The 24,323-nt window shown below is 46.2% G+C and overlaps 1 protein-coding gene across 1 annotated transcript in view; it reads left to right on the forward strand.

The window, feature by feature from the left end:
- Positions 1 to 2,208: 2,208 nt before the first annotated feature.
- The window catches only part of LOC138452738 (vomeronasal type-2 receptor 26-like), a 433,093-nt gene continuing 410,978 nt past the window's right edge, over positions 2,209 to 24,323 (forward strand). The window contains exons 1-2 of the mRNA XM_069605086.1: positions 2,209 to 2,252; positions 20,418 to 20,709. Of these exons, the coding sequence (XP_069461187.1) occupies positions 2,209 to 2,252; positions 20,418 to 20,709 (336 nt within the window). The remainder of the gene's footprint in view (positions 2,253 to 20,417; positions 20,710 to 24,323) is intronic.

Genomic DNA, 24,323 nt, shown 5'->3' on the forward strand with positions numbered 1-24,323 from the left:
ACACGGAACGGAGACCGCTCTTTTGGATCTCCAGGCTAACATTGCTACTATTATAGAACAAGGAAATACCGCCCTACTCATGCTACTCGACCTCTCCCCGGCATTTGATCTTATTGATCTCCTGGCCGAGAGATCGAGAACAACTGGTAGATGCTATCCACTTGCAACAAAATGATTCACATCATTTTTAGGTCCATGGATGGCGGCAGTGGTAAAGGGAAACCTTTCTTCCCTGTGTTTGTCCCCGCTGCTTTTTAACATCTTTTATAAACTATTGTGTGACATGCTTCTTAATCTGGGTGTCCAGTTCACGAACTACGCTGACGACACCCAGTTGGTTTTTGAACTGTCAGGTTCCTAAGAAAAGGATGCACAAAGAGTGAATATGTATTTAATGCTACCCAAAAAATTGATGGCAAATAACTCTCTTGCGCTCAACGAGGCGATGACCGAACTGCTGATACTTGCCACTCCTCCGAAAATAGGAAAATTAAACAAACAATACAAAAAATGTAAGATTAATAATAGCTTCATTGAAGTATCGGAGCATGTTAAAACCCGGTGTGTTTTCATGGATTCGCACCTCTCTTATAAGAGACATGTCTTATTTAAAATCAACATGTGCTTTTTACACAAACCTAATATGGCAAATCCGACAATACCTTACTGAATAAAATCTAGCTCTGATGGCGGGAGCGATAATTAACTCAAAATTAGACTATTGCAATAGTCTTCTGATGGGTACATCAAAAAGTAATATTACAAAATTGCAGACCATACAAAATGGTGCGGTTAGGGCAGTTCTTGGACTGAGCCAACGGGAAAAAATATCAGCAGCCAGAAGAAAACTCCACTGGCTGCCAGTCCAACAGATGATTACATTCAAAAGCTCTGTTATAGTTTTTAAATGCCTAGCTGGTACTGCTCCCAATTATCTTGCAGAAAAATGTACTAAGGCACCCGTCATAAGAAAAATTCGATCTAATGATAAACATGACCTACAACAACCACAGGTTTAACAGCACAGAGGACACTATACTTGGGAAAGTACTTTAATAGTATGAACTCATTGACCATTGATGAATGGTGGAGACTATAGCTTGTAGGTGAAAAAACATCTTGGGTGTGTGCTGGAATAAACTTTTTAGACAAAATACTAGAAAACTAAAAAGGAATGGTATCCCTAATTAATTGATAGAGAAATTGCAGGTTGAACTTGGAAGTAATGTAATTGGATATGATAAGATATGATGGGCGCATTTAGTAAGATCTTGGTTCTGTTGGAAAAAGTATTGGAAGTAAACGGATGATGCCGCAGTTATCCCCATTGAGAGGTCACCTTAATGGCTTCTCAAGCATATCACCAGTTGCGACTTTACTGAGAGTAGTTCGATGTTATGCTTCGATACTGAATAAGCAGCAGTCCTGTGTCAAGGGCAAAAAGGAGGCTGGGCCAAAGCTGAGACAGAGACCTCCAAACCCGAATGGGTGATATGAGGACGAAGGAGAAGCCCAGTGGCCACCAGAGTAACGGCCCCAACTCAGGCCTAACAAGCTGGCCCCCTCACAGTCAATGAGGATCACAGAGAGGATCACCTGGGGCAGCGTTGAGGGGTCAAATCAGGAGCAGACTGCAGCGCCCCACAGCGCAGGTATCGGTATCAGTGCTCCCTATTATTGTGGCTTCCCAACTCACACAAGGAAACAGAAGGATGAGCTCTACGACCTATATGGCAGCACCCCGCCTATCACAGGTGTTGCAAGGGTCCAGCCATAAAGCAGGCCGCAACCAAGGAGTCGCAGGGACTTCAAAAGATGGCCCTAACCAGTCAGGGGCCCTGCAGGGTACCAAGCAGGAAGTCCGTCCAGGCCACTATGTATTGCCCACAGTCACACCCAGGCTCTTCGCTGCAGGGCTATTAAGGATGTCAGGTGGCATTACGTGGCTGCCACAACCTGAATGGTGGCAGGCGCTTACTGCGGGACAAAAGCTTTCGGGCTTCTACAAGGTTCAGGGACATACAGCACTCACCGTCAGCAGCGCCGCCTCAGTGCGACTGTCCGCTGTCACTGGCGCTCAGGAGGTCGGCAGGCGCCGCGCCAAAGACCCACAGTACCGCACAAGCGATGAGCAGGCCCAGGGGGGGAAACCCAGTGGTCGCTGGTGTGCACCTCCGGGCATGCGGAGCTCAGTGGAGGCCTGAAGTCATGTATCCCCAGGCACAATGTGACTGCTCCACCACAGTTCTAAAGTGAGTAAGGAGGCGGTGTCCAGCCAGGAGATTTCCACAGCGTCAAGTCTCACAAGCACCAGTAAAAGTGTACAAATACAATATCGCTGCACTGAGTGTTCCAGTGTCAATTAGGGCGAACGCACCAGGTTGGGAGACAGTGTTCAGCCTGTCGCAGGAGATGCAGGAGCCCTCCACAATCCCAGGCCGCAAACAATGTGCTGCATCAATGATCAGGGCGGCCCCCTACAGCCTGAAACACCGTCAGGTGACAGGAGGGATGTTCGTCCAGCGCCGGGCACTCCCTCGCAGGTCGCATCCGGGTGTCTCTCCGAAGGATGCTGCTACATTGTGTCTGTCACTCAGAAGGCCTACTCCTCCCAGACGGCGGCAGCCACATATGATGGAGGGTGTCGAGGGCATATGGTCCACACCAGCGCCGGTGCCACCGTTAGTGCAGGAGCGATGCAAAAGGCGGGTCGGGGCCCATACAGCTCACCGTTCACAACGCCGGCCACTCCAGGCAGCCCTCACCAAGAGAGCTCGCAGGTCAGGCTTGCAGTGCTCCGAAGTGCGCATCACGGGTCTCACTCCTCCGCTCTACAGCCGGTTCTCGGCGAAGCACTGCACCGCCCTAAAATAGCGGATCGGCACAGGAACAGAACCCCAAAGTCCACAACCAGTTTGCAGCACTTTGTGATCTTTACTATGCCTAAACAATGGATTAATACAGGACTTTTTAAAAGAACAGGATTCCGTGGGGCCGGAGCTCCCAGATCAAGCGGCCATCTTCCTGGCTGCTCAACACTGCCCCCCCAGTTAATTGTTTTGTTTAGCCACCCCTCACATTTCCTCTGGAATGTCACATTTGCACTGCTGCTGTGTTTATAACTAGGTCTATTTCCCCTTTTTTATGAAAGTTGAATCTGGGTGGTTTTGCATTGTGGTTACTGTTGTACTGTGAACTGTGTCCCATTAGGCTTTCCCCCACTTTCTAGGTCCCCACCCCTGCTGGGGGTACCATTGTACGGTTATGTGTCTCCTGTCTCTGCTCCTGTGTGTTCCCTACTGTGTGACCCCCACCTCTCCTCTGCACTTCCTGCTTTGTGCGGCGCTGGGCTGTGTCTCTCCTTCTCTACTTCGCTCCCTCCTGCTCCAATTTCCTCCTCACACCCTCTATGGTGCTTTCCCTCTCTCCCATCTTCTCTAACTGCTACTCTATCTCCTATCGTATACCTCTCACTAAATCTGGAAGGAAGAAGTTCAAGAGGAACATCCTGGTCTCCAACCCAGGCCTCCCTATCGCTGATACTTACATCAGTGCTTCCTCCAGACAGACTCCCACGACATCCTCTTTGTTGTTCCTCACCAGATCTATAGACTCCTCATATGGTCTTGGTTCTCTCTCCTATCTCTTCATCTCCCATTAATGGTGGCACTCAGTGGGCGGTCCTCTTGGCCATCTTCCACTCCTCCAAGACCATCATTAATGTCTATGTGAATGGCTCCATCCTGGTCCAAGGCCCTCAGCCCAATCTCCTCCTTTTCGATAGGCGTCTCCCGTGGCTTATCAACTTCCTTTCGTCTCCTGCTACTCCAACTAGCACCTCTCAGGCTAGTAGCCTGCCTCCTGTTACCACCTCTTCCCACTCTCAAGCCCCTCTACCACTTCCACTGGGTGTACCTCTAGTCTGTACCCCACCCGAGAAGACTTTTAAATGTGGCAACCTGCTCCACGTTGCTACTCTCAACACTCCCTCTGCTGCCAAACACTTCTCTAACATCTGCTACCTCCTCGAAGAACTTGACCTGGATGTCCTCACTCTCACCGAAACATGGTTCATGCCCAGCTCTGTCTCGAGTTTTGACACTCTCCACACTGATGGCTACAAGATCCTCTCTGAGCCCAGAATCAACTGACCTGGAGGTGGAACAGCTCTGATCTTTCGATAGTGGCTCCCTGCTTCTGTCCTTCCTATGCAGGCTTACTCTTCCTTTGAATGCCTGGTCTGCAGGCTCTCTATCTCTCCTGGCCTCTCTCTGACTGTGGCCACCATCTACAGGCCTCCTGGCTAGGTTGCCCTCTTCCTCTCAGAGTGGGATGACCTCTCCTCCTCTATTCTTGCCTCTACCTCTCCACTTCTCTTCCTCTGAGACCTCAACATCCACCTGGAAACTTCTAATGCCTTTTCTGGGCTCTTCTGCAACCTCTGCGACACTCTCTCTCATTCCATTCTACCCACTGGTACGACATACTCTGCCAGACACACCTTGGATGTACTCATCTCCTCAGACATCCCCCTCTCTAACCCTCTCACCAGTCCTCTCTCTTGGACTGACCACTTTCTGCTTTCCTCTCACCTGAAACTCTCTGTCCCTCAGGCAAAGCCAGCCCCAGCACTGCATCCAACCTTCTCGGTCATTCGGCCCATGAAGCGTTTGTCAGTGGATGCCTTTGCCTCTACTTTCTCTGCTGCTCCTACTCCTGCGGCTGACTCACACTCTGACACAGCCCTCTCTAACCTGCATCTTTCTATCTCCAGAGCTCTGGACATCCTTGCATAACTAAAGTTGTGTAGTTCGGGACTGTGATGAAGAAGAATGAGGTGGGCAGTTAGGAACTGTGACTAGGAAGAGTGAAGTGTGATAATTGCAGACTATGATGAGGAATAGCAAAGCATGGTTAGTGGGGGACCGTGACGAGGAAGAGTGAGTTGGTACAAATATACCTTACTCATTATAAACACAGAACCTCTTTTAAGGACTACCGATAAATAGGAACTTTTTATTCCAAAAATAAGACTCAGATCAAGATCTACGAATGTACTGAGACAAGGAAGAGGGACATGCAGATCTAGATTCATGAACAGTATCTATAAAAATTAATAGGCACCGTATTAATCAAACACTATTCACATTTCACTACTCATAACGTGAAATCCTTGCTTTCTGTTTTTTATGTTCACTTTAATCACTCATCAGGAAACTAGATCTCATACCCATGCAGCCCTCTTACAGGTCCAAGTACTTTATTGCATCACAAATTCAATACATAACAAAAAATACTTTCTCAGCAAAACCGAATTACATACACATTTAGAGACATGGCCAATTTTCATTAATCACTTACCTCCAATTACTTGTGAATGAGTTTCATATATTGGTTAGATTTTATGTCTTTCAGTATTGAGACAGAGAATTAACAAAAAAGGAGAGCTATGAAGACACTATGTGAATTAAGAACCAGATAAAATCATGTTTTTGAAGTGTACCTTGTTTCTGTCCCCCACCCAAAACAAAATCGAGAACGTATAATGTTTCAAATTGTTTGGACGATACTGAGACTAGGAAACGTACATTGAGCAACAATGCAGTTCGAGAACCACGTATACACTGAATGAAATAAAATCTGCATCTTAATCTTCCAATAACTTTATTTTATGTTAAGCGAACATGTACATACTACCAAAACCATTGATCATTACACTCTCTTTTGGAAAAATTCAATACAAATGGTGAAAAAATGCACAAACATTCAACAATTGATTCCCAAACCACGATTCGTCTGAATATTCATATAACATTCGTAGAAATAAGTATTTACCACACCTGATCTATTCAACAACCAAATTAACAACCAAATTGGCACTTAACATTAAAAAAATCCTTAATATAAAAAAATAAAATGGACACACGATTCGGCATGCAAACAAATCTGCAAATGCATTGGCCTAAGGGCATGTGCTCAGTATGAATTTTGACTGCTGATTGGTATGAATCACATATATATATTCCATGAAACCTTACACTTTCTCATTGCTTTGGAGACAAATTCAGATAGTCACAGTGCAAGCTGCGACTGTCCTCTTTGTCCAAACAGCACTTCTCCCTACCCAAGCCTTTTTCCCCTGTGTGTTCTCCCCTTGTTCTGATTTCTTTCTGTTGTTTTTTTGTGTTATATTCCTTTTTGTTTTTTTATTCCCTTTTCAAGGATTTTCCAAATCATTTTTTGTCTTAATTGTTTCATATAACTTTTTTCCGGTTTTGAAAGATGTGGTGCATTAACACGTGTTAAATATTCGCAAATTTGTCGAAATAAATTATAGTTAATATTACATTATTTGCAGTATGGTACATTAAAATGAAAAATATATATTTTTGGGTTAGAGGTTTTCTACTCTCCAGTGAGTTGATTTTTCTGCCACTGACCATACTATTATTTTTCACAATCTTAGATGGTTGAGTGCATAGAAGGAGTAAGTTGCTCACCTGTAACTCCTGTTCTCCGGTATCCTTTCTGTGACTATTCCCTGGCATCTGACTGTGAATTCTCGGTTACCTTTTGTTTACTTTGCCTAAAGCACATCAGATTATGACCTGTCATGGTGACCAGATTCAGAAGGCTGTTACCCTGTAGGAGTGGAAGAAGGGCGCATGCAAATCTATGAAAGATACCGATGCTGGAGAACATGAGTTCAGCATTGGATCTTTCATAGATTCACATGCTGTGAATAGACTTCGTAGCAGTATGTAGTATCAGTGGCTGTAAAAGGGAAAATGCCTACCTTCAGGGACATCATTTGGGGAAGCCAGGGGTCGCACCTGCGACCCATGAGGTCTCCCGTGCTACCCCGAAAAAAATGTTACAATGTTTTTTTCTTTTTTTTTAATGTAAACTCCTGGGCTGTAGCCAGCGCCATGTGGCTCTTTGTTTCTGGAGTGGCTGCCTTTCTTGTTCAGGCCTCTTAGCAAAAATAGAGGGTTCCACAAGTGTAACACTTTGAGCAGTGACCCTAAATAAGAAGTAATAGGAATAACAATTCATTTGTCTTTCTGGAATTCTATACAATAATTGCTAGACTCATTAAGGTTTATTTCAAGCACAGGATGTGAGTCACTGATTTAGTCTGTTCTTAAACACCTCAACTCAGCCTTTCATCCTTCTGAGGTCGATAAATAAGTACCAACACAGGTTGGGTGTTTTTGTATGTATATTTGTTCTATATAAAGCGCTTAAGGGTAAGCGCTAAATAATAACACATCATTATCATTTGGCCTTGGACGTCTGCTTGAATTCAAAGTAATGTGGTGCTTCGTGCTGTTTCTCCAAGTAGTAGTGCCTTATAAACATATGTGACATCGACCATGTAGTTGCTGGGCAAATGTCTGTGATGGAGACACCCACCGAACACGCCGCTGAGAGTGCCGTGGCCCTTGGGGAATGAGCATGGTGTGGCGAGGCTAACAATTTCCCCGCTGACAAATGGCAGACGGATATTATCGAAGAAATCCATCTAGAAATGCACTGGTTGGACAAAGCTTTCCCTTTGTAAGTGGAACCATATGCCAGGAACAGTTGCATTGAGTTCCTAAAGGACTTGGTCCTGCTGATGTAGTATTTAATGGCTCTTTTTACATCCAGAGAGTGCAGAGCTACCTCCACAGAAGAAGTAGCCTTTGGAATAGAAGATCAGTAAAGCAATGGTATCATTCTTATGAAAGTCAATTGCCACCTTGGGAATGAAATGCAGATTGTTTATTAGCAGAACGTTATCCTTCCAAAAGCGCAGATACAGCTCGTTTACGACTAGAGCTTGACTTTCTGACACTCTTCTAGCTGATGTGAAGGCCACCAAGAATGCCACCTTCCATGAGAGGTACTTGAGTTGGGTAGTGGCAAGTGGCTCGAAAGGATTCATGACACCCGCTAAGACCGTATTGAGGATCCAGTCTGGTAGGGTCCTATGTGTTGGTGGAAAAATGCTGAAAAGACCCTTGAGAAAGTGTTTAGCCACTCTATTGCTGTATAATGGCATGCCTTTCCTCTTTCTGGTGTATCTCAAGATCGCCGCCAGGTAGACCTGTATGGATGCATGAGCCAGACCTTGTTTAGCTAGTTAGAAGAGATACAGCAACATTTGTTCAGGTTGTACCTGGAGTGGCAGGACCCCTTGTTTCATAAACCATGCACAGAACATCTTCCACTTGAGGTTATACGACTTATTAGTGGAAGGAGCCCTACACGCCAACAAAATATCTTTACAGTTCTGCAGAATTGTTTGTCGGCCAAATTCTGCAAAATCAGGAGCCACGCTGTCAACTTTAGGAACTGCGGGTCATGGTGCAAGATTTTTCCATGGTCTTGTGATGTGATGTTCGGAGGATAGCGCAGTTTTGTTGGTTGGTCCGCCAAGAGTTGAAGCAGGTCCGAGGACCAAACATGGCCAGTTCAGCATGATGAAGGTCACTCAGCAAGGAGGCGCCCTGATCATTTGTATTGATAGACGTATGACCAGGATTTGAGGAAATGCATAGGCAAACAGTTTCGCCCAAGGGAAGGAGAATGCATCACCCATCGACCCCCGTAGCGGGGACCTGTTGGCAAATCGTGTACATTTATTGTTGTAGCTGCTGTCAAAAAGGTCTGCAGATGGGTGACCACACTTCTGAAACAGCAGCCGCAGCTGGCTGTTGTTGAGTTCCCACTCATGGGCTTGAGTCTGTCCGCCACCTGGTTCTGGACTTTGTGGAGATGGAAGGCCTGCAGAGAAATGTCATTGGGGATTGCCCAGTGCCACACCCACTGTGCCTCTAGGGACAGAGTCGTGGATATCGTGCCCCCCTGCTTGCTGAGACAATACATTGTTGTAGTATTGTCTGCCAGGATCCTGACCATGTGCCCCTTCAGTAGCGGTAGGAAGGATTTTAGCGCCCATCTCATCGTCCTCAGTTCTGGCACACTGATGTGGAGAGTCGTCCCCTCAGCTATCCATATCCCCCCGGCATAGAGTTGGTCGACGTGGGCCTCCCAGCCCAACATGGACACATCAGTGATGAGTGTTTTGTTGTGCTTTGGGTCCTGAAAGGGATTTCCTTTTATAATGTTGGATCTTTTGACCCACCCCTGGAGATTTTGCGACAGTTGGGAAGTGATCTGTATCTTCTCTCCCAATGTTCCTGAAATCTAGGACCAATTGGATGCAATACATTCCTGTAGGGGCCTCATGTGGAGTCTGTAATTGGGTATCAGCAGAATGCATGATACTGTGGTTCCCAGTAGACGCTTGCAGTCGCACACTGTCTGCCATTTCCCCAGCTTGAAGGTGGAGATCAGAGAGATGAGCGTGTTCACCCTGTCTGCTGACGGTTTCACTCTCAGCTCTCCCGTCGAAAATTCTGCCCTAAGAAAAAACAATTTCTTGGATGGCAGAAGTGAGGATGTATTGTAATTTATCGAGAAGCTGAGGTCTTGGAGCCGCTGCAGCGTGGATTCTTGTGCCCCAGCCATTGATGGAGCCTTCAAAGGCCAGTTGTCTAAATAGGGATAGGCGTGGTGGGCCTCCGTTCGCAGGCTTGTGGCTACTGGTGTGAGACACTTCATAAACGTTCCGGGGCTAATTTCAGATCGAACGGCAACACTAGAAGTTGGTAATGTCACCTTGACCATGAAAGGGAGCTACTTCCTGTGTCTTGGGTGAATTGGTATATGGAAGTATCCGTCCTGGAATTTTAGGGACGCCTTTATTACCTGCTGTTAAGTCACCATGGTAAACCTTTGCTTCTTTATGAACTTGTTTAGCTTGCACAGATAGAAAATAGGGTGACATTTGCTGTCTGGTTTTCGCACAACAAAGTATTGGGAATAGCCCCCTCATCCTCTGTATTGCCTTGGTACTTTCTCTATGACACTCTTAGATAACATGTGTTTTACCTCTTTTATTAATACTTTTACGTTTGCAGATGTGCAATGACTTGAGGAATTTCAGGGGGAAGCTTCCGGTAGATGTCTGTGGGTTAATGCTTCCAGTACCCATGTGTCCAATGTTACTTGTTGCCGGTTTTGAACATACTTGAATCAAATCACAAAATTGGGATGTATCGCTGAATGTAGATGCATTGAGAACAAAAAAGTGATACATGCAGTACGCCACCCAAGGGTTTATTGTTGGAATTGCAAGTGATTATCTCCTGAAATATTGTATTTACGACCTGTACTTATATTTTCTATTGGTTGCCTGTGTTGTTCAATTATTGCTGCACTCTTTTCTTATTTTTTGTCTTTACAATGTAAAGATACTTCCGTATCAGTCGGTATCACAGTTGTTCAGAAGGGTGAGTAGTTGACTACAGAAGGTAAGAGTTTTCATTTATCACCGTTTGTAGAATTACAAGTACATGGAAGATATAGGATAACAAAACCCTTCAAATTCAGTTGAAGCAGGGTTAAGGTGAAACAATCTGATGCAATAAAACCCTTGAAATTTGGAGAAATAACTTTGGTTGAAGTCACATTAAGTTGCTGGTTTAATGCCACCAAACCCCTGAAATTAAACAGGTGCTGGAAGCTACGCCAGATTACATATGATGCCCCTATTGCGCAGCCTGTAAGAACGCTGATGACAGCACACATGGCATCACTGATTTCACATATGACATCCAGTCCAGTGGTCGAGCCCAGGTCACCAGAAGCCATCCAGAGGTCAGTGCTGCGGCTATAGCACCAAAGATCCCAAAGGCGATAAACCGTGAAATCCTGAAACCCAACACCTACTTCTGTCACCAATGAAAGGCATCCAAGGTCTGCAGAAGACTTATCTTCTTCAGCAAGGCCTTTTCGGAGTCCACAGAAAGTTCACCTTAGTGGGACATCCACAGCCGGAGTAACGACCAGCCAAAGGAGACCACTGCAAAGACTGATTGTGCTGATTTTCTGACACTTTCTGGTTCCGCCTTTTCTCATGGCCTCAGCATCCCAGCAACTCCTTCTTACCAATGGGGGTCTATTCTTCAGGGGTCCTGTCGAGTGAAGCCAAGAAACTGAACCACTTCGCCTGTCAAGGCACCAAAGGTACTGTGACGAAGAAGAGCGGCTTCCAGCCTCAGCAATCATCCAGGGGCCCTAAATTCGTCATGGATCCTGTCCCCTGTGGCATCTCAGGTTATTTGGGGTGGTGTAACTGTAAAGACTGGAGGGGGATCTGTACATCTGCTCTCTATATGGTAGAGGAGAGGCACAGAGGACCCCAGGAAAGATTCTCTATTACGGTGGCAATGGACGAGCAATCAAGGCCTTACTTCTCAGAAGGTGATGCAGGCTGGTTCTTAAATACAGTGTAGTCCCCAGCCACCCACAAAGGAATGTCCACACACTGTATTAGTGAAAACACAGTCTTTATATAATTGAGGTTCAAGGTTATATACACAATCACAATAACTCACTTTGTTTTCAGTTAATCTACAATGGCAAATATATACAGTTCTAAGTGGTACCACAATTATTATTAGATTTAATTAAAGTGCATCAACTGTACTCTGGTCAAGTGTCACACAAATCACTAAATCAAGGTAACCAACAATAGACATAGGAGGAAAGCAGTTGGTTAAAACAATTGGCAGAATACTGGCCCCTACCACTAGACACAGTTCTGTGTGGAGATCCCCCCACCTGGGCAACCTGTAAAATAAAGATATATCACAAGCCCAGTCCATATATTGTTCTATTTGTCTTATTTCCTTCTACAATGTTTCTACCACCCCAATGTACCTGGAATAGCAGATTTCGATGACGAGTCGTCGACAGATCCTTCTTGAGCGGCTCCCTTTAAAGCAGGAGCCACGGATCGTCGAGATCCCTCGAAGAAAGTGAACTCGGTGTCGAGGCGGCAGCTTCGGTCCCATCGGTACTCGTCGATGACAGAGCGAAGACGTCTTGCAAGGAAGAGGCGTGCGGGGCACCTCGATGTCGATAGTTCAGGACCGCAAAGTTTGTGAAGAACTGTGGCCCAGCAAGGGCGTCGAGTCGTCCGGCGTCTCTACAGTCTTTGGGTGGCGGGAAACCCACCGGAGGATGCTCCTCAGCGCATCGACGGCCTGGCCTTCTCCGGCGGGATAAGGCGGAGGGGGGTGCGGACGAGCGCATCCGTGAATCAAAAGTCTTAGGCAAAGGAGCGTGCGGCTCTGGTCGCCCATGGCACAGCACCAAGCGGTCCCCTCTTCTGGGCAACACAGCTTCGACAGGCCTCCAGTGGTTATGCAAATCTGCTAACCCAGGTCGACGGCGGTGGACAGAATGTCTGGTGCGTATCTTCGTTCTCCTCGGCGGTCCCCGTTTCCGGTCGGCAGCCTGTCGAGGTTCTGACTTCCAGGGAGCTTTGGCGAAGGTTTAGCGGTGCTCGATAGTCCCTCGGAGCATGGGAAGAGGGCGCCTAACCAGGTCCTCTCTTGGATCAGTGTCGACAGCTCGGCGGCTTTCGGATTTCGGCGAAGGGAGACAGCAGTCAACCTTCTTCTTCAGGCTTGGTTGTCGAGATCAAGTGTCAGTTTCAACTTCAGCTTCTGAACGAATTCTAGCAGTGAAAGGCCCCCAGATATACTAGTTGATCTCTCATTCATTCTGCTGGGTCACACTCAGGCAACCAATCACTCAGAAGAGCATTCAGCAGTCAGTCAGCCAATCAGGCATACAGTGCATTCAGGCCATACTCCTCCCTCTCAGACACTCACAACAAGGAATGTGTATTGGGACAAGTACCCAGCCATTCAACACTATACACTGCATTCATACCAGTTTCGGACAGGGCTGTCTCAGTCATTGTGTCAACACCAGATACCAGACATCCACAACAAGGAGTGCATATTGGACACACACTCCATTCACACAGGTCCCACCCACAGGGTGTACCCACAACATACAGTCACTGGGAAGGCTCCAGCCAGTCTCGCCTGGACTTCACAACAACATCATATATGTTACTTCCACCCAACAGCCAGTCAGGGGGAAGGGACAGAGTCAGGCTTCCCAGGACTTTGGGAAAACAAGGTAACAGGCAATAGAAAGCAAGAGGCCACAGGGGCCATCTTGTTTCCTATCAGGAATCAACTGATTCCAATGCCAGGGCCTGAGTATCCCAAAATGGAGGATACTCAGAGCACCCGTCAAATTCAGCATGGAGCTGCCACCAGCCCATACCCTGCTCTGTGGGCCACACACAGGTGCCCAAAAACATACACTAGGGGCACAGGGTTGCACCCCCACCCATGGGTGCCATAAGGGTATCCCATGGGCCTGTACACCAAACCAAAAACAGGAAGAGCTGCACTGCCAGGAGTTCCACATGGACTCCTGGGCAGAAAACAATACAGAACACAAATGAAAAAGGACTACCGGACAAGGACAGGGAGGCCCTGTCCCTCCAATGCATTTCCAGCATCACAGTAACCTATAAAAAGAAAAGCAGAGCATTATTGCACTTCTTTGGACTGGGTTGTACATGATAAAGTACACCTTCACTCATCCTTTACAGGTTGCTCAGGTGGGTGACACAGTATCACTATTTAAGTCTAAAGAAAGTGTACTGTCTATATTCTGAAACTAACCTGCCTTTCTTCCTTAATCTATGCAGCCACCCCTTGCTTAGTAATTCACATGCTTTTTAAAACGTGTCAGCTGTTCGTGCATTATTAATGATATGATGAGTTATTTATAACGTGCCTGTACACAAGTGTTTCGTGGCACGCAAGGTAGGGAGACATAGGGAGGACGAAACAAATGATCTTACTAGGCCTTGAGTTCTCCAGATCGTGCCAGTGCAGGGAGAGGGGGAGAAGTACCAGGGGGAGGGAGAAGGGAAGTGCGGTCAGGCCAGTAGTTGCTCTGAGTAAGTGCAGCCGGGGGAGCCAGCTAAGGGAAGTGCAAAAGGGAGGGGACTGTAGGGTTACAGATACAGCCCCTAATTGCGCAGAGGCCCGGACACAGTGCAGTTGCTTGCAGTTCGTGGAGGAAGCCTGGTGCCTGTTCAGTTCAGAGGGTAGCCAGGCGACCATCTAGCGCGGCACACAGGTGGTCAGCAAGGGGGATCAAGAGAGAAAGCAGAAGCGAAAAGGAAGGTCTTGAGCTGCTTTCAGAACCTGAGGTGGTCCTGCTTGAGTTTGAAAGGGTCAGGGAGGCCATTCCAGAGGGAGGCCCCTGCTGAGGAGAGAATCTCTGTATTGTGTGGTACCACACAGAGTATACATATTTTTGCCATCATTAGAATAGAACTGCCTGACATTTTCCTGCATATCAATCTTTGCCCTGTCCGGTGGCAGTCCAGCACCGAAATGCTAGGCAATTCTCCTCTGAACAAGAGTACAAACAGCAACCCCAGACATGTGTTTCGGCCTAGTTGGGCCTCATCAGTGAGGTGGAGCTGTGCCTCTCTAAGAACAGTGAGCAAGGAGTCCATGGGCCTCATTACAAGGTGGGCGGTAAGGGATTACCGGCACTGGTAAGGGCACCGGTGCCGGTAATCCCTTACCGCCCTACTATGAGTTCCCTTTGCGGGTCCTGCTAAGGCTGCCTGGTTTTACCAGGCGGCCTTAGCGGGAGCCGCAAAGGGAAGTTGGAGCAAATAACGGTACCGTAATTAACGGTACCATTATTAGCGCCTTCCCCATTCCCATTGAGCCCTATGGGGCTCAAATGGGAATGGGGAAGGGCCCTGGTGAATGGGGAATTACCGGTCCCGCCAACCTTGGAATGGACCGGTAATTGCTCCATTCACCAGGGAGGAGTCGGTAAGCGTTTGGAGGCAGCCATGGAGCTACCTCCAACCTCGTAATGAGGCCCCATGTCTGGTTTCCCCATGTAACTTAGGGTGTGACGCAAAGTTACTTAATATGCAAAACAAGGGGGGTTCTGGGAGTTCCTCTACCAGCACGAACATAGCCCATTGACCTGTTCTTGGGCGGATGGCCCCCGGGAGAGTCTCAACCAAGTCTTTAACGCACTGTCCCTTTCACAGCAGAGAAACGTCCCTGCATATCAGTCTTTGTCCTGCCCAGGGCATTCCAGCACCAAAATGCTAGGCAATTCTCCTCTGAATAAGAGTACCAACAGCAACCCCAGACATGTGTTTCGGCCTAGTCGGGCCTCATCGGTGAGGTGGAGATGTGCCTCTCGAAGAACAGTGAGCAAGCCAGTTCCCCTAATTTTCTCCCCTAATTTCTCCACAACTGACAGTTCATAGTAATGGGATGAAGAAGAGGCAACTAAGAGCAATGAAGACTATGCTCTTTTTCCACTCTAGAACTGGGACGAGGAAGATGCCTGCTAAGAGCAGTGAATGTCAAGCATGTCCCTTTAATTGTGGTCAGGCAGGGTGGAGTAATCATCCACACCTGCAGCCTGTCAAGGGGCTACAGGTGTATAAATGGAGTCCAACAGAGATGCTAGGAGAGACAACAGGAGAAGGGCCAGGAGGCTGATGTATGCAGCGGAGAACGCTTTTGTGTGGCGTGGGAGCCAGGACTCCCTGGAGCAGACTGGGACCTGTAAAGGGAGCCATGCTGGAAGGCAGCCCATTCCCTTTCTACTCAATGTACTCATTCCCCTGTGGTGGAGGGCCACCCCAGGAGTCTCTGAGGGGCAGGAACTGGAGACCCAACACTAACGGAAGGAGAATATGTGATCTGTGTTGCAACACACACTTTGAAAGCGACTGGTGAGTTGTTGGGACTTGAGCAAGCCAGTGCGCGTGTGTGTGAACTTGAGCATTTCCTGTTGTGAATACTTTGTATAGAGTGGTCGCATGTAGTAAGAAGCACGTTTTCGAAGGTCTGCGAGCAACATATTACTCAATTACAGTTAAACGTACAACTATATTTGTCAATTATCAAAGAAAGGAATATTTTTCAACTGAGGGGTCGCGTGTGGCTAGAAACACGTTTTCAAACCTCTCTAAACATTCAATCAGTCAATTAAAGTGCAACAAACCACTATATTTGTCACTTATCAAACAAAGGAGAATATCTTGTAGCGGAGTAATCACGTGTGACAAGAAACACATTCTTGAAGGTCTCTGAGCAGTGAACCTTTTAATTAAACCAAGACAAATAAATCTTGAACCATAAAAGAAGGGAAAGTGAACCCTCAATAAGAGATGTAAATATTGAATGCCGAACTGAAGTAAAACTTTAGAACTATTACAAAATTAACACATTTGGAACCCAAAGAAGAGGAAAGACATTTGGAAATCAAGCGAACCATTACATATTGAACTGTTGAAGCAAATTATGAATCAACCATTATGTTAACCGAACCACAGTATGCTGAAATATAATGAGACTTTCAAGATTATACAAACAAGAGACATTGAAGTCTGATTAGCAGTGGAATTTACAACTTATTTGCAAGCAGCAAATTATCTGACCAAATATTCAAATCAACATTGCAACAAAGATATTTTGTGTTTTGTTCTGAACTGTGCTACTTGAAACTTCGGGAAGGGAACCCTGAGTCCTAACAGAGAGCATTTTCATCTCAAGATTGTTTGACTTGTGTTACTTGGAACTTGGGGAAGGGAACCCTGAGTTCTGACCAGAAACTTTTCATCTCACGATTACTTGAACTGTGTTACTTGAAACTTGGGAAGGGCACCCCAAGCCCTTACTTGGGGAAAGGAAATCCTGAGACCTGAATATAACTATTACATCCGAAAGAAAGGGAAGTTTAAGTCTTTGTTTTTTTGGAACTGTTTTATACTTTGAGAAGGGGGCTGAAAGAAAGCTGCAAGCTGGAAGAAGCCCACAACTTTATGTTAAACACTATTTTCTTTTTGGTTGCTGGCATCCCTACACATTGTATAGTTATAGTTGTGAAGGGAAGTATGGGGTTTGGACCCAAACAGATTTGAACTCTTTGACTCAGACTTTCCTTACTTTTATTTCGGTAGGGAAATCCCACCTTAGCATAGGGCAAGTTAGGCCTTTTTCCATCCAGACATTTAAGATAATAAATCTATTTGTATACCGCAAACATTTACAATACACATAAAACATCTTGTGTTCCTGACATTTCTTCATATAAGATTTTTGAACAACAACAGTTTAGAAGACCACTTGAATCTATGGACTTCAACTCTCATAAAGCCTCAAGTACTGAAACAAAGAAGAGAAGGGAGGAGTGGATGCAAACCAAGTGAGGACCAAGGACTAATGTGCAGACTAGCTGTTCTGCGGGAACTAAAGTGCCCAGGACCTTTAAAAAAGGGATCCACAATAACACAGCAGGCAGTGCTGGAGAGATCCGTGAAGGAGAAAGCCAACAGGAGGGAGACGTGCACTTCAGTACGGTGGCTCGTGACCGTGAGCTAGACGCCCTGGCATGTCACAAAGGAAGGAGAAGTGCAGCAGACATACCCGAAGGACTGTGGGCACACAAAGATACACGCAGAGCTCTTGGAGTTGCGGTTGTGACGGGGTTCAGCATTCTCTGATCCAGGCCACAGAGACAAGCCGACGAGTAGGCGCAGAGCCGCAGGAAGAGATGGGGAGAGATCCGCAGCCTATCAGAGGTCAATCCAGAAGGAAAGCTTCATCGTGGAAGCATGACAAACGCCATAGACGCCGAAAACAACTTGTGGGCATACCCATAGCCATTGGGGGGCCCGGGCGTACCGACATCCATATAATTCAGTAAATGAAGTACGTGAGAATGATATTACTGACAATGCCCAAATGCAATTTAGCCACATCGATGTTTGAAAGAGAAAAGATTTGAATACCGACAAGAGAAAGTGAAAAAACAAAAGGAGAACATGTGCCTATGCATGAGACGTCAATGTGGGGGAGAGCTGAAACCAAAGTTCCACTATGTAAACACTTTTGACAGAACAAAGCAAGTGCTGATGCAATATACATTGCAAATGACAGTGAAGCCACTGGGAAGTCCTGGTAAGGAGAAGACATCAGTCAACTGACATTTGGGGTGTAAGATGCCTGGAAGGGAAATGTACCAGCGGATCTGTGAAACACCAGAACAGGATTCCAGGCAGGCGAGTATACCAGGCAATCCACCAAAGTTGTGCAAAGTCTTGAACATTTGAAGACGATACCTGGCAGGGGAGTATACCGAGGAATCAGAAGAGCCCCATGGATACCTGTCAAAAGTAGATCAGGAAACCACCAAAGAAGGAACCTATAAAGGAAATCTACCGGGCCACATTGTGGGAAGATACCTGGCAGGGAAGTATACCAGGTAATATAAACAATCCAGGATAAGGAGGCACTTTTGAGGTACAGATACATTCTTGTTTAAAAGAGAAAGTTGCCATCCTAACTAACAATCCAGGATAAAGAGACACTTTTGTGCTACAGGGAAATTCTTGTTTAAAGGATAAACTTTGTCATCCTACCTACCAATCCAGGGGAAGGGAGCCAGACTCTGGATCCAAATGTTTCTCCTTGGAAAAACAGTTTTGGATTTATTTATTTTACGTTTTGTTTACGAGCACTTTACACTGAACATGAATCAGAGACATTTCTTTACACCCTTAGTTGTTTGTTTCTAGTGTGAGGGTCAGTTTAGAATGTTTTGGACACAAGGACGGTTTTCTAAGTTGAACTACTTGACACAGACTGATTCTTAGTTTTACTCTCCTAGGCAGGGTACCTCTTTATTTAGGGTAGGGTTAGAAGGGCGTTGTAACAACCCATTTTATATTCAATAAAATGTCTGAGAATATTATAAATGTGTGTCTGCCTCTGATTTTATCCATGTTTATACTGCACAAGCAAGACAAAATTCACTGCATCTAGGTGCAGGTGACATTGTACAAAAGTGAGGTGAGTAGAAGGTGACACTAGGCAAAGAAGGACCCAACGACAAACTTTGCATAAATAAAAAGTGCCGGGTACACTTGTAAGCCATTGAACATCATCTTGTTGTTGAGTTGTTGATCGCATCCAGAAAGTTGCATAAGCTATAGAGAACGTCGTCCGGTCTGAGATCCTGAGATCTCCCTGGGGGTCTTCTGCATACGAGTGGTAGTGGACCCCATGTGTGGCAAAGAGGAACATCAGTGGCTAGCTCTACTTGTTGAACACCAGGGGGCAAATGGGTGAACATGAATCATTGTGGTGCTTGTGTTGTGTGTGCAGACTGGACCTGCCCTCTGTGCTGCATGAGAGTGATCGTTCTATGTCTTTTGTGATTACAAACTTCAAAGGCTTTTAGCCCAGAGAGAAGTCATGCACTCATTGTGCAGAGATGCATTAGCTGGAGTGTCATCAGTTAGTTGAGTTGTAGAGCTCAGTTGTTGGATTCAGTGTCTGGGTCTATAAGTAGCTGTGTGCACTTGGTATACATGTCTGTGTGAAGGGTTGGTGTAGAACCTGAGGATTAGTGGATGGCGCTCATGGTGCATCCCTTGTGACTGTGTTGAAATGCGATTCTCAGGTGAGAAGTCGCACTGCCCATATTGTTGCATAGTAGTAGCATGCGTTGAGTGATTTTTTTTTTATCTGCTCTGTGTGAGTTAAAATAACTCCCTATATTGTTATGTTACACACCTCAATAGTGCAGGTGTTACTGGGCTAACAACAAGGAAAAGCAGAGACAGGGATGCATAACTCAGCAGGTTGTCTATGCAATCTCACAATCGCCCATTAAACTATATTTTATCAGCTTCATAGATGAAAGACTCAGCCATTCCTATTTATAGTCACATCTGTGACCTGCAGCTTACGCACAGATCTCTGCAGCAGGCGCATTTAAAGCATTCGGTTATCTTACCCATGTAATGTACTGCCCTACATGTCACCTAACATGTATCTTGAATTTGGAGTAACTCCAGCTACAGGTGTTTATTTTGAAAATCTCAGGGCTCCCTTGGTGGGAGACATCACATAAATGAGGAGATGTATTTCTTTATTTTGGTGTTTTGTATAACCCCATGTTGCAGTGAAACTACTTGCAAGTGCTTAAAGTATAGGATGTGGATTAGGAACGGAGCACAAGTAACTTGGCCGTAGGTATGACCTATGCACAGGAAGGAGAACATGCACAACTGCTAGGCAGCGAAATAGGGACAGAGGTTACAACTGTCAATAAATGAGTAGGAGGCACCAACTCCTACTCCGGAAATATACAAAGGCATCAAGCACTAGCAGTTACTTCAATGTTGGTGCTGTGTGTGCATCAAACAGCCACTGCAGGAGACACAATGTCCATACGGTAGGGCCAGATTGCATTGTCCTGGGGGCACCTACCAAGCTGGTGAAATATTCAAGCAGCACACTCCAGATGTATTAATATGTATGCGCTCAGTGTCTGTAATTAGGTCTTATTGCATGCATATAGGTGAATAAAAATATGTAATACTATAAATAATAAACAATTAAACAGTGTATGATCCTCTGTGACTGCAGATATGGTTTCCAGAACTATTTGAGCCTTTTGACGTTGGTTTACGCTGTGGAGGAAATCAACGCCAACCCTGTCCTGCTGCCCAATGTATCCTTGGGGTTTCACATCTATGACTCCTGTGATGATGGAGTATTGGTGACCAATGGAGCTTTCGGGGCACTTTCAGGACGGGACGCATCAGCGGCAAATTATAACTGTGAACCGTGCAGACGTGTGATTGCCATCATTGATGACTTACCATCTGAAATGTCCAAACAGATGGGAAATCTACTCAAGATATACAAACACCCGCAGGTGGGTACAACCCAGTGAGCGCTGTGTACCTTGACGTTAATTAACAATACCCAGTACTTTTCATTCATGTTTCAAATCTCTTAATCACTGCAGTCTTCAGTTTGGTTGATAAGACTTCCCTGGATTTTGGTAACTTACACTGAATATAATTATGCAATGCACATTGGGGCTGTTTGCCTCACATCCATTCACTATTACTCAGTATCTTTTGGGATATGCCAGTGGCACCATAGTTGTCATTGGCATTAATACTCATTTTAGCTTTATTTTGGGGGAAGATGAAGCCCATTTATTATATATTTGTGCTGCAATATCATCCACAAAATAACTTCTTGTGGTAGGTGAGACAGGTATGCAAGGTTTCTGTAATTGTTTCTCACTATGCATTTCATTTCCATTCAAGCCAGTGGCACTGTTCGGAAGGGGAGATATGCTCCCTGCCCCCAAGCGATTTTGAATGACGCAGAGGCCTGGTAGCGTGCTATTGGGACTGTAAGAGCGCAAAAGGGAGAGGAGGCGGTGGTGGAAAAATTCAACATGGTAAAGTAGTGTATTCTTAGATGTAGAGTGTGCTTAGTGTAGAAACGCCATCTTGAATAATAGCAGCCATATTGAAATCAAGGCCTTGCATGGATCAAGCCTGCAATGCTCCAGAGCAAGCCACAAACATGAGAAACGAGCGTAGACATGCAGCCTTTTCCAGCAATGGTGAGAAAGGCAGGAGTTGCAGAACATTATAACCCTTTAATTGTCTTAAGAGTTGCCAACAGTCGCAGCTCGGGAGGAATGCGCCCTGCAAGGCCATGGAAGGAGGGCTGAAAGCTTTGCAAGATACAATCCCTTGAGAAGGAGGGTACATGTCTCCCATTCCCATCAGCCTAACTGTACGTTATAGTACCCAACTGCCCAGTCCCAAGACCTCTGAATTCCAAGGTACCAGCCAGCCCCAGACCACCGACCATAAAACTGTTAGACCCCTGATTGATCAAAAAAGATCAGAGAACAGAGCTCTAAGGCCTATGTGATTTGTGATGCGTGGTGCAGGGAGGGGTAAAACAACAGATCTAAATTGTGGGTGGAAGACCTTGGAAGATAACAAATGTGTTATTTTTTCTTTTGGTATGTCCAATTAATTTTACCCTTGTGTGGGGTGACAAGCGAGGAGGAGGCCACGTGGAAATAGACGCACAGAAGAGACTGGGACCAATGGCCTGGCATCACCTATGGAGCGGGTAGCCTATGTATAGGGTCACACCCACCAGCCGTGCAGGTTTATACTTTATGTGGTTGCGTCAATGATGACGCTGTATGCCCTTTTAAGATGTTGCATAACCTGATTTCGGCAGAAGGTTCGTCGGCATTAGAGTCTTTTGCTGGCGCATTCCTATTTTTGTGGAAATAAAACTTGTTATTCTCGCATGAGGTGTGCTGGGCCTTCTTTCACTAGTGGGTAGTATTTTGTATGGTGTGAGCATTGAGGGACTCCCTTACATCACTGAGAGATATTTCTGAGTCCGGCTGGAGCAAGCTTTGTTCACTGCTAGCGAGAGATACAATGAGCGAGAGGCTCTGGTGTCAGTCAGCTGCTCAGTCATGCTTGCCCCGTTATTTGGCATGTAGAACATATATAATTATTTTGACTTCAAAGGGTATTTTGAGATAGTGATATCACCATTTGAAAGCACTCTGTCTAGTGACCATAATTACTTAAAATGCTTTTAAACTGTGCCATGTATGCCTTTTAACACGATGCTAAGCATTTCATGGGATCGGTGGCTAACCATAACTGCTTCCTTTGATCTCTATTATGTTTTGTGTGGACATCTGTATCTTGTGACTTCTTCCTTTAATCCATATGCGATTTCTTGTGAGGACATCTGTATGTCACGACTGCTTCCTTTGATATCTATGTGATTTCTTGTGAGGATATCTGTGAGTTGTGACTGCTTCCTTTGATATCTATGTGATTTCTTGTGAGGATATCTGTGAGTTGTGACTGCTTCCTTTAATATCTATGTGATTTCTTGTGAGGACCTCTGTATGTCACGACTGCTTCCTTTGATATCTATGTGATTTCTTGTGAGGACATCTGTATGTCGCAACTGCTTCCTTTGATATCAATGTCATTTCTTGTGAGGATATCTGTGAGTTGTGACTGCTTCCTTTAATATCTATGTGATTTCTTGTGAGGACATCTGTATGTCACAACTGCTTCCTTTGATATCTATGTGAAAACTTGTGAGGACATCTGTATGTCACGACTTCTTCCTTTGATATAAATGGGCCTCATTACAAGGTTGCCGGTCCGGTAAAATCGATGCCGGTATTACCGTACTGGCATCGTTCACCGGACGGAAGTATTAGGAGCTGCGATGCCGGTGTCACCGGCATCGGCAGGGACCCGCCGTGTCCGTCCACACCATTGCCGGTATCAGCGTACACACGCGGCAGCCGTGCCAGTGACACCGCCATGCCGCTGTTAAGTGCAAATTAAGAGGTGCACGGATAAGCAATTACCGGCATGCACATGCCGGTAATAACGAATACAATGATGCCGTTAACAATGGCATCGCAGTGCAGGCGTTAATAGGAATCTGGTGTGTAGAAACCTGCCACAGGTGCACACAATCACCACAGGTGGAGGCAATAGAGTCTGGCACAGCACAAAAGGAGCACTCCCACACACCATACCCCTCCCAAATCCACAATCCTACCAATAGCACTTGCAGTACTGGAGCTGGAGGACATGCATGCACTGCTACTCTGTTAGGAGGCAGTCAGCCAGAGAATGCAGCAGAGGCACAGGAGGAGAGGGAGGGTGAGATTGGGCCAGCACATACCCATTGTGCAGACAGTTGTTCCCCACAGGCAGCCACCAATCCCTCGCCTAAGGGCCAGCCCATTCAACCAACCCCCTGCCCAGATCCACACCCTGTACCGGCTGGACAGGGACACCATCACCACAATAGTGGACCTCATTCATGATGACCTAGTGAGCCTGATCAATATCCGGATAGCCACCGCCCCCCCTTTGCTGAAGCTAGTGTTTGTGCTACATTTCCTTGCCACAGGCACTTATCAGCACACATTGGGGCAGCTGCATGGAATCTCACAACCCTGTTTCTCCCGTGTGCTCAACCAGATGCTAGTTGCACTCCTGAAACACGCAAGCGATCACATTAAGTTACCACGTACTGCGGAGGAGGTGAATGCAACCAAAATAGCATTCTATGCACTGGCAGGCATGCCAAATGTAATTGGTGCCCTCGACTGTACACATGCAGAGCTGGTTGTCCGGCATGCTGTGGGGGTAGTGCACCGCAACAGGAAGCTGTACCATTCCCTGAATGTACAGATGGTGTGCGATGCACGCAAAATCATCACGCATTGCTGTGCAAGATTCCCTGGCTCCACACATGACGCCATGGTGCTGCGCAACTCCACGCTTCCCCACTACATGGCACGACATTCTGCACAACGTACCTGGCTGCACGGTGAGTTTAACCACAGGGCCATGAGGGCTGTTGATTGGGGGGGAATCCCAAGCATAGGCAATGTGTCTGCTGGCTGGGCCATGAGGGGTGTTGATTGGGGGGGATCACAAGCATAGGCAA

This window comes from Ambystoma mexicanum, chromosome 4p (assembly GCF_040938575.1).
Source record: "Ambystoma mexicanum isolate Mex_15411 chromosome 4p, UKY_AmexF1_1, whole genome shotgun sequence".
Classification (NCBI taxonomy): domain Eukaryota; kingdom Metazoa; phylum Chordata; class Amphibia; order Caudata; family Ambystomatidae; genus Ambystoma; species Ambystoma mexicanum.